At 23.2% G+C, this 11,794-nt stretch overlaps 1 protein-coding gene across 1 annotated transcript; it reads left to right on the top strand.

The window, feature by feature from the left end:
- Positions 1-4,283: 4,283 nt before the first annotated feature.
- On the top strand, positions 4,284-6,376 carry LOC122848448. Its single transcript, XM_044146530.1, has 2 exons — positions 4,284-4,881; positions 4,960-6,376. The coding sequence occupies exons 1-2, from the start codon at positions 4,350-4,352 to the stop codon at positions 5,097-5,099; spliced, it is 672 nt and encodes a 223-aa protein (XP_044002465.1). The 5' UTR covers positions 4,284-4,349; the 3' UTR covers positions 5,100-6,376.
- The last annotated feature ends 5,418 nt before the right edge of the window (positions 6,377-11,794 follow it).

Here is an 11,794-nt window from a genome sequence, read left to right as displayed (position 1 = left end):
TTATTTTTCTACAGTATTATTTTTATTTATCGTACAGTTGAGAACTCGATTAAATTATTTGAAGTTATATTTATCCATGTCTTTCAAACAAGAGTGACAATAACCAGGATATGTATAGAAATAATACAAAATCTCGATGAATTAAATTCTACAGCAGACTATACCAAATATATTTCAATTTAAATTAAAATTTTTCATTCTATTAATAAAACAATCAGTGTTTAATGAGCGTAAAAATTATTCATAGCAAATATATTTATAAAACTAAATTAATTAATTTCATCTTTCTCAATTTTTTTATTAAAAAAAAAATAAAAAAATACACTGTAAGTTTTTTGAAAAAAAAAAGCAACGACTTAAAATCAATTTTAAAAAGTTATAAATTTAAAAAAGAAAAAAAATAAGGAAGAAGATTTAGACTGAATGAAAAAAAAAAAAAAACCATATATAGAAATATAAACTTCTTAAATCATATGGTTGGATTGTGTTAAATATATGAGTGAGAGTATATTCAATTCAATGAAGCATATGCAGTTAAAATATGGGCCATATAACTCTGGGAATTGTGGCAGGAGTTATTCTCGTATATACCAGCTAATTTCCTGTACATATACATATTATATATGTGTGTATATAAATTCTATATACACAAACGGAAGTAAGGGAAATAAAAGTCTGATGATTTTATCACATCGACGTACAGATGAAAACTACATTTCATTTGGTGCATGACCTACAAGATACTGTTCATCTTGAAATAATATTTATTATAAAAAATTTTTTGACTGATAAATTAAGTGACGAGTCAACTCATGACTTGACATAATTTTCATGACTCAATGTGACTTTAAATGACTTACGAATTAATATGATTTAATTTAAAAAAACGCGACCTCTCATGTATTCTATTTTCGAATTTTTTTTTTTAAATTTCTCCTGAAAAAACGCGTCGGTAGATATTTATAAAATTTGTCAAGTAATTAGAGACAAGTTTCAACTATTACCAAAAAAAATTTCAACGTGAACTGAACATTATTTATTTAAAAAAAAATATATTTTCTATTTGCAAGATTTTTTTAAAAATAAGCTCGTACAAATCAAGAATTTTTACCTGTTTTTTTTCTAACATAACAATGCAATGTTTAAAAATTTTTCTTTCTTATTTTTTAATAGTATTTGTTTATTCTTTCAATGTTTTTATTTATTTATTTTTTACGTATTGGATGAAAGCTTTTTCTCTGATAGTAGACCACCGTAAGTCCATTGTTTTTACGTCTATAAGCCTGTCAGTATATTAGCTTTCTATGGAGACTTAACGGTGAAAGAAATACACCCTTCCAACAACATACCCTTTATTGTTTGTTTTATATATACTTTTTTATTTTTTTTATCTATTTACTTCAAGTTTTATATTGAAAGTTTTATTATGTGTACCCAGGTCTTTTTTTTAATTTTTTTTTTTTTTTTACTCTTTTATAAAGAAAAATTTAATAATAATTTTTTATTTAATAAATTCATCAACAATTTAATGAACATTAATTCGCTTCAGTTGAAGCTTTTTTTTTTTTATTCAAAATATAAAAAATTAGACTTTAAAATTAAAGCTTAAGAGCATAGAAAATAGAAAATAGATTTTTATTTATTTTTTATTAAAACAATGCATGTGTATGAAAATAAATGAAAAAAAAAAATTTTAAGTTGTTGAGAAATATAAGTAAGGTGACTTGTCAAGCATGTCACGTTGGTAAAAAATTTTAAAAGCACGTGAAACTCACGTACCAGTTGTAAATTGATCGCGATAAAAGTCTGATCGGTCAAGTTTCATATATATATATAGGTGCAACTGTAGTTGCTAGATAGAAGAGAAAATAAAATGAAAAATTCAGCGACGTGTTGCAGAATTCAAGGAAGCGCGAAAGTGGTAAATAGATATACATATAACTATAAAATTTTATATTCGTGTATGTGCAGTATATATACTGATAGATGAAAATGTGAACAGAGACAAGTTTAAGAATTTTCTGTCTTTCTTTAGTCTTCTCAACATCAAGAACTCGAATTTCCATTGTTCTTATGTACATTGCACACTTGCAATACAAACATACATATATTTATATATTATAAAACACATTGAGAGCCTCAAGTTGAGACAGAAAGGAAACTTGCTTTGTACTATTTTCAGCTTTTTTATATATTTTTGTTGATTTATATTTTTTCCATTTTATTAGAAATTTATTTTATCTAAATTTATTTTTCACTTTTATAAGAGCTTTTTTTTCAATACGTCACTAAATTTATTGATAACAGTATTTTCAATGAAAAAATAAAATAAAAAACATCCACTAGCAAGTGAAATAAATAAATAAATTATAAATTTATCAAAGCGATATGATAATAATAATTTGATAAATAATATATAGCAATAAATAAAATAAATAAATAAAATAAATAAACATTTAATAAATAATTTAAAAGGTAAAATATTGATACAATTAAATTTGAAATAATAATAACATTGAGTCATTACAATACGATGACTAATTAATTAATTTAAAAAAAAAATAACTTTCAATTTATCCAAGATTTATTAAGAATTTAGCGTTTTGAGGATCATACATATTCTGGCGTAGATCAAGTAATTTTTTGTCTTACTTGTCTATGCTAGAAGATATATGCCCTAAAAGCCGAATCGTGATCTTGGCAGCATCCTCAGAGATCCAATCTATTTATAATATTGTCATTGATAACATTTCTTTATTCCTCTGTCATATCAGGATTTGAACTCAAGACCTCAAGCACTATAAGCAAGCTCTTGCCTACTCGACCATCATCTCACTCGATTCAAATAAAGATGTATGATGATAGTTAATTTAAAAAAATAAATAAATTGTTTAATGGAATATTTATTTATTTGTCGTGCTGATCATACTATTGTCATAATTATTTTTCACAAATTTTAAATGCTCATAATTATCATTGAATTTATTTGTTACTCTGCTTGTATTATTTTTATATAATTATTCATTTTTATTTTAAAAAATATCTCATGGCTTTTTATATATACCAATACAAGCTACAAGATATTAATTTTTTTTATATTTGAAAATTATTAATCAGGATATTTTATTTATGGATAAAATTTTTTGACCATGATACCTTTTTTTTTATTTATGTATTTCAATATTTTCCTCAAATTTTAATTTACTCATTTATTATTTCTCAGTTGTTATCAATTTTATCAAACGAAACATGATTTTTTATGTAGAAAAAAAAATATCCATTGATTTTTATTGTCTATGTACGTGTACGATTTTATTTTTCACACGTACAAGCCCTGAATCTTTTGTGGACTTGTTTACCACCCCATTTCTTCAAAGAAAATAATAAAAAAATTTGATAAAACTATCGAGGAGCATGAAGGTGTCGATAAAATATGATTTATGATGGCGATGAATGTCGAAAAAAATTATGGCAAAGAAAATGATTGTAATGCAAATTTGTAGCTTTTATTGAAATTTTATTTCAACTTTTATTTTTTTTTTTTTAGCAATATTTTTATATTATTATTTTTGTTACTGGGTATTTGGAGAAATATCCAGTGAGTGATGAGAAATTAACGAGAAAGGTCGGGTTCAATCCCAATGGAAATAACTCTGGTGTATTTTCACAGTACGATTTATCAAACGAATATATACTTGTGCATTACATTGAACACATACTATACATAAATATATTTTACTCGTGGTTTTTGAATAAACAAAATGTCGAAAAAAAAAAAAATAGTTTTTTCAACAATTCACACTTCGCTTTTTGTCATAAAATAATTTACAGAATTCAAAGATATATTTTTTAAAATCAATGCTCTTTTTCAACATCATAAATTTTATAAATATTTTTTAATAATTTTATTTTAAAGACCTGTCATCAATATTGTCCATATTTTTTTACTACCAATCGTATATTTCACTGATAAACTACATAATTTTTTTTATGTATCTAAAAATAAATAAGTAAATGTAAATATAAAATTACGATATTTATTTTATGACAATCCAATTTTCTATTTATTTTTTTTTCATTATATAAACATTTTGTCTTAAAAAAAATAATGAATTTATTTTTTATATAAATAATAATAACAATTAAAAAAATTATTTTCATTTTTGAAATTCAAATCTTGTTGCTAAGCAGGCAGTTCTTATGTAATCCGCGAGTTCGCGCTGACAATCATAACTGAAAAAAAAAAGGATAAAAAAAAAAAAAAAAAAACTCGGCGTCACTGAGCAACCTGAGCAAGAAGCAGCAAGAGGCCATTGTCTAAAATTTTACAGTAATTTACATAATTAAAAATGACGCGTTCTAAAAAACAGTTGGATACTTATTTAATTGAAAGTGCAAGTGAACTTAAAAAAGACAAGTTACCAAAAAACATTGATGTTTTAAGAGAATTAGTATTTGTACAAGATGGGAGTCGTGGCAAGTTGTCACCATTCATCAAACTTGTGATGAAAAAAGTCATGGGAATCTGGTCATCTGCTGGTCTGCCAACACAAACTGAAAGAACATGTATTAAAAAATTGACAAATCTCCACCAAGAATGGAAAAAAGTTAAGTATATTAAAAATGAAGAAATGAAACAAAAACGAGAAGAAAAGTTCATGAGTATGTTGAACGAGCTCTGTGATATTGGACCCAAAAATATGCCTGACTTGATTGATGATGATCTCATGGAGTTTTTGGTTGATCAACGATGTGATGAACCTGTTCGTGTCATTAAAGACATCAAGAAGGTTCAAAAGCCAAAGAAAATTCAACCTGATGTCGTCAAGAAAGCTCCAGCACCAGCAACAAGAGGACGTAAACGCAAAGCTGCAGAGCAAGGTATTTTGCCATTTGAATTATTCTATAAATTATCATGTTTATCATAGCATTTGTTTAATTAATAAATTATTGTTTAAGATGCTCCATCAAAAGATGATGATTCAGCATCAACTGGTTCAGCTGAACAAGAGCAAAATGGTTCAGCTGATGAATCATCAGATGGTCAGAGTGACGCCAAAAAGTTACGTAAGAATCCAGATGTACCAACAGAGGAATAAAAATATAAACAACTGGTTATAATAATTACAAAGTTCAGTTGTTTATATTCTTGTTTATAAATTTAAATTATAATTAATAATTTTCTTGACAAGTTCACTAGATAATAATACTCCAAAAAAAAAGATTAAAAATTTTATAATCAATTGTTCTTTGTTGTCAGAGTTACAATATATTATTTACGTCGTACTAAAAAAAAAAAAAATATGTTTTTTTATCACTTGGTAATTGTTTACTAGTAGAAAAAATTAAATTCATTAATAATTTTCACTTTTATATTGTGTTTAATAATAATTAAAAATCAGCTATATAAATAATAGTCAAAAAAAAAAAAAAAAGATACAAATTATCTAATTGTTCTTCGTTATCAAAATTAAAATATAATCTGTGTTTTGTTTAAAAAAGAAAATACCTTTTTTTATTATCAGGTAGTTTATGATAAAAAAAATTAAATTTCATTAATTGTTTTCTCTGCGAGGTAACTACGAATAATATTAACTAAAATATTAATTTATAATTAATAATTTTCTTGACAAGTTCACTAGATGATAATTCAAAAAAAAAAAAGATGACAAATTATATAATTAATTGTTTTAATTATACAATTATTAGCTTTGTATTAACAAAAGAAATATCTCTTTTTTATCACTTGGTAATTGTTTATCAACAAACAAAAATTAAATTCATTAATAATTTTCATTTTAAATTGACTATTATATAATAGTCAAAAAAAAAAAAAAGATAAAAATTAAATAAATGTTCTACGTTATCAAAATTATGATATAATATTTGTTTTGTTAAAAAAAAAAAATACCTTGTTTTATAATTAGGTAATTTATGATAAAAAAAATTAAATTTCATTAATTGTTTTCTCTGCGAGTTAACTATGAATAATATTATTCAAAATATTAATTTATAATTCAATTGTTCATCGTGATAAAAATGATAATATTACTTTTACTTTAAAAAAGTAAAAATACTTTATTTTTCTATTATCAGTTAATCATAAGTTTGATAAAAAAAAATATATCTGTAAGTGAACTTTGTCTTAAAAAACTTGTGTTTCAATTTTCGTTACTTTTTTTTTGTTTATATATAATTTTTTTTCATTTCGTTAACTTTTTTTTTGTTTAAAAGTAAAATCTCAATTTTCAAATGACAAAAAAAAATAATAAAAATATATATTTTATATTTTGTAACAAAAACAACTTGTCACTTTGTAAAATTTTTCATCATATTGTCGTTTGTTTATAATAAAAAAAAATATCTGTCTATACAATTTTTTTTATTTTAGAAATATGATTGTAACAATTTTCTTTTTTTTTTCCATCTGGTACACTTATATAATTTTTTTTTTGTTTTTCAAAGTCTTCAATGTCTATATATCGTTGTTTAACCAAACCCAGATAAAAGTGTCTGATAAAAAGAAGAAAAAAAAGCTTCAAAAAACTTTATCACTGAAACTTGTAAAAACTTCTTTCAAGTTGAACAAAAAAAAAGGAAAAAAATTAAAGTTACGTAAAGATTACAAGACAGCTAAAAAATAAAATTAATATTTCTTTTTTAAAAACTTGATAAATAATAAAATAATTTATTGGTTTTAAATTAAAAATTCAATAAATGCCATGATAAATTATTTTTAATAATAAAAAATAATAGAAAGCTTTATCTAAACTAATGAATAGACATAATTTATAGTGAATGTAAACTCGCGTTAAACGGGATGTCAGCAATCACGTGTACGAACCCCATGGTTTACAGGCAGACGTCCGATGTCCGGTCCAATAACTCCAACTAATTAAGCTGTTATACTGATGGCTGTTACCATTAATTGGTTCTTCCAACAATCCTCAATTTTTCATTGGCAAATAATTATCAAAATAACAATGATAATTAACAATAAAAAATAAATAAACCAGATTGTTAACAAAAAAAAATACACTTTTTTTAAAAATAATAATCATTAGACTGGATAGACTGTAGAATCAAGTGGAAAAAATTGAGACAAGTCAAGCATGTGGGTATGTTGTTGTCGAGTATGTGATATGAAAGACTACTTCGTTAATTCAAGTATATTTATTTTTATTTTTATGACTATTATTTTACAAACATCAAGCTTGCATACACATTGAGACATTTTCTTTCTTTTTTTTTTTATATTTTTTTATTTTTGAATAATATAGGGGTTGTTTTTAATTATTATATTGTTATTATTATTTTTTTAATTTGTTTTTTCTTTTTTATATAAAAAAAAATAATTTAAAAATGTAAAAAAATAAATTTAATTATTAATTATTAATTGCTAGATATTTATTGTTAATTTAAAAGAATAATTTTTTAAATTTATCATAAAAATAAGTCGACATTTTAAGCTACTTGTTGAAAAAAAAAATAGTTAAAAATATTCATCTACTTATAAAAATAGAATTTAATTATTAATTTGTAAATTTTTTGTTTTTTTGCTATCATAGTTGTTTTATGTGCTATCTTTGCTAAAACAGGTCATAAAAAAAAAATTTTTTTTGCACCTTTTTTACTATTATTATTATGAAAAAAAAAACTCAGCAGTAAAAATACTGAAATGGATGTATTTTAGTTCATTTATTTTTCACACTGATACATCTTGAAAAACTTTTATTTGGTCATATATATTTTCGCGTATCTTTTCACAGACGACACTGAGAAATGAGAGTGAAAAACGCGTCGCGGTTGAACACTTTGTAAAACAAAAAAAATAATATATATAAAGAAAGATGAAGAAAAAAATATAAAATATATAAAAAAGAAGAAACTAGAGTCAAGATTTTATATGCCACCACGTTCAGCAACAGCACACAGTCACGTCTACAACTATCTCAAAAACTCACCCCTAATAATAACAATAATAATCAAAATAGAAAATAAAAATATATATATTTTTATCATGTCTGTTTTTATTTTTTTTTTAAATATAAATTATACCCATATAAATTTTAAATATCTGTATATATTCATCTATATATACATCAATAATTTCCGTCAAAGACCCTCAAAAGTTAGACCTATTTGCATCAACGATTTTCTCTTCGTTGAAAAAACTTTTTCTTGCTTAATCGATTACACACCGTCAGTTGGTTTTTATTTATTTTTTTTAAAAATTTTTTTACCATATACTTGTACTCTGTTTTTTTTTATTTAACTATATTACTTTATTAAGTTTTTTTTTTTTTTCACTAGTTATTTATTCAAACTATACAAAAATGATAAAGTTACAAATAAAATTTAAAAGTTTATATTTTAAATTATTATTTTTATATCAAGTATAATGTCATAGAATTGATTTATATATTTACAAAATATATAAATAATTGAAATAAATAAATAAGAAGTATTTTGAGTATATAAAAAAAATTAAATATTAAATATCTTATTTTGTAAATGAAAATACAAAAAGTTAAAATATTTTTACAACTTTAAAAATATTTTTTAAACTTTAATAAAAAAACTAGCATTTAAAATGAATTAATTAAATTTTAATTTGACATTTTTTTCTAATATTGATTATCCAACATTCCATCAAATTTTAAATTTTTAAATTTACCATAAATATTTTCACAAATATCTACCCATTAGTTAAAAACCTTTAACCTGTCTATATTTTTTTTCTAACAATAAACAAAAAAAAAAAAGCTAAAAATGTAATATCTATTTTTCCGAGAAATAAATTTGCCCACATATATTTAAAACAAAGATAAAACCAATGGCTAACTTTGTATTCATTCAGGATGTTGTAAAGATATATATATATATTTGTAACATGCATTTACCTAAAATTGTTAAACTAATTCCTCGTGAAATAACTTGGAGAATATATATTATATATTTTGTTTAAATATATACATATATTGTATGGTTACTCGTACATCTATACTTTCTATTCACACATATACAGAATAATAATACATATGTATATGTTTATTAACAAAAGCAAATGAGAAGAGATGCAATGCACGCTGTACAGAAACCAACACATAAATCGTGTATCGCGGTTACGACGTTGCTAATCCGGTGGCTTGGATAGGGATGCATTTCCCTTTTCTCTTCTCTCTCAATACTCCCTTGCTTTATACCAACTACCACCCTCTTTTTTGCATCCCTCTTTCTCAACCATTGGACAAGCTTCGCACTTTACATGTACACTGTTATTTCACTCGCATATATATAGCATTTATATTTCTCGTTACATGCTTTACGATCATTACATGCGTGTGTTGTATACATATATATTATATTTTATGTGATACATAACATATGCGAGTGTTGTAGATGATGGGAACAAACAAAGCTGTTACGAATCTCATACTTGAAATTACTCAAAATGACCATGAATCCAGCTGCTACCAAACATTTCATCATCCGCACTTACATGGTCACATCGTTAAAACTAGTTATAAATGTTTAATTAGTTTTGTGAGAATAACACATATGTGGCTTACGTTTTATTTACAAACTCGTTATTTCAATTAATAATTTATGCTCTCTTTAAATCTTCTTATTTTATTTAGGTATTTTTATTATTATTTAAATGGCTTTATTTTTCAATTCGAAATATTGATGCATTTTTTATATTTGAAGCTTGAAAGATCTACTGGTGAAATTAAATTATTTAAATTATAGTTGATAGTCAATATTTGAAAATAATTTTAAAACTTTTATTTATTTATTTTTTGAAATTGAATTAAAAATATGATGAGTTTAATATTTACATTTTATGTATTTTATAATTTTAATTAAATCAAAGTGTGCAATAAGAAGAAAAATAATTAAAAATAAATAGATAAATGTTTTGAATAAATAAAAAAATGCCACTAAAAGGAAAATGAATTAAAAAAAAATAGTTCAATCTATATATGAAAATGAAATATTAAAAATTGAATTTCTTTTTTTTCTTTTTCATATATTTAATTATAAAATTAATATCGAAAAAAAAATTTGGCAATAAATTCAAATATATGAATAAACTTTATCAAAAAATGTTTTTACAATAAAAATAAATATTTTTCATCCTATCGATATTTAATTAACAACAGACAAATAACAGCTTAGGGAAAAATAAATTTAAATCAATAAATTTAACAAGTTAGAAATTTTTTAAAAGCTTTTAACTTTTAATTTTTTTTTTCAACGCTATCATTATTTACAATAATTGAGTATACTTTTATTAACTAAAATAACATATATTACATTTACATAAAAAATAACTAAATTCAGCTAATCCAAATTAAATTATTATTCAAAATTTACTGAACTTTTTTTTTTTCAAATTAAACTCAATAGTATTTTTTTTTTTAAATTTGAAATATATTATTACAACTGTTCTAATTACAAAGTTTTATTGTTTCCGTATACCGAATGATAGCAGTGTGTTTTATTTTTGTTCTTTTTTTTTTTAATTATTTTTATTTTGATTGTGAGGTATAAAAGAAGAAGAAGGGATAATGATGGCCATACGTGCTTGGGGTCTTGGGGTTAAAAGTCAGAAATAAGCTCATTCTCTGAGTATAACGTTGAGCATCCGGGTCCGAAACTTGGAAAGCAACTAATTGCAACTAGCAATTTGTCACAAGGACAAATTGTGGCTCGTCAAGTAGTCCCACAACGCCCTCAGGCATTTTCTCTCTTTCCTCAATTTTAACCCTTAAACTCCTTTCAATATAGCTCGTATGTTATCCTGTCGTTTCCGCCTTGCCACGTTTATTCCTTTTCACGTTAAGGCACCAATATATTTAGCCAAAAGTGAAAGAAAGAAAGAGACAGTTTAATGTAAATATACAGAGAGAAAAAGACATCGTATCTCTCAGCCAACTTTGCATACATGCAAGTTTAGAAAACATGTTACGATTCTATATATTGCGTCAGTCAAGTCAGTCACTTTTACAACCACCAATCGTAAATTCAGTTTGTTGGAGCCATCGATATTACCCGTGATTCAATCCAACTGGTTGAATCACACAGCCATTGCTTACTTCTGTAAATCAACGAGTAAAAAAATTGCAATTCACCACTGTGACAGACATTTTACTATTTTTTTATTTTTATCTAAAGTTTTTATTTTATTTTTTTTTACTACATATTTGAACTTTCGTTCCATAAAAATTTTACTTTATATCTATTTTATGATAATTGATTAATAATTAATTAAATTAATGCTCTATTTATTATTAACAATTAATTTTTTTTAACTGGAATTTCAAATATACATTCTGCTGATTTTTTTTTCTTGATTAATTTTTTTTTTTCCACTAAATTCTATTAATAGCTCGACAAAAAAATTATTTTCACTTAAATATTATTTTTTATATCACAATTATAAATCAATATACAATTAAACTAATAAATAAAATTAATATTTAATTTGCATAATTAATAATTAATATAAATTCCATGTCATTGTCAATTTTTTTTTAAATAAAATTTTTAAAAAATTCAGTTTTCTTTTCTTCACGTTTTCATCTGAATTCTAATGAAAATATTATTTATTTAAATTTTTTAAATAGTACAAAACAACAAAATAAATAAATAAATATTCATTAAAATTTTTTTAGATTTATATTTGAATTTAAAAAATCAATAATTATGCATGATAAATAATATTTTTCCCAATATGTCTGATGATATATTGACTTGTACTACTGAATGTATATATTTACACAAATTT

This window comes from Aphidius gifuensis, linkage group LG2 (genome assembly GCF_014905175.1).
Source record: "Aphidius gifuensis isolate YNYX2018 linkage group LG2, ASM1490517v1, whole genome shotgun sequence".
Classification (NCBI taxonomy): Eukaryota; Metazoa; Arthropoda; class Insecta; order Hymenoptera; family Braconidae; genus Aphidius; species Aphidius gifuensis.
Note: the sequence above shows the minus strand (reverse complement) of the source record. Positions and strands in the feature narration are given on the sequence as shown.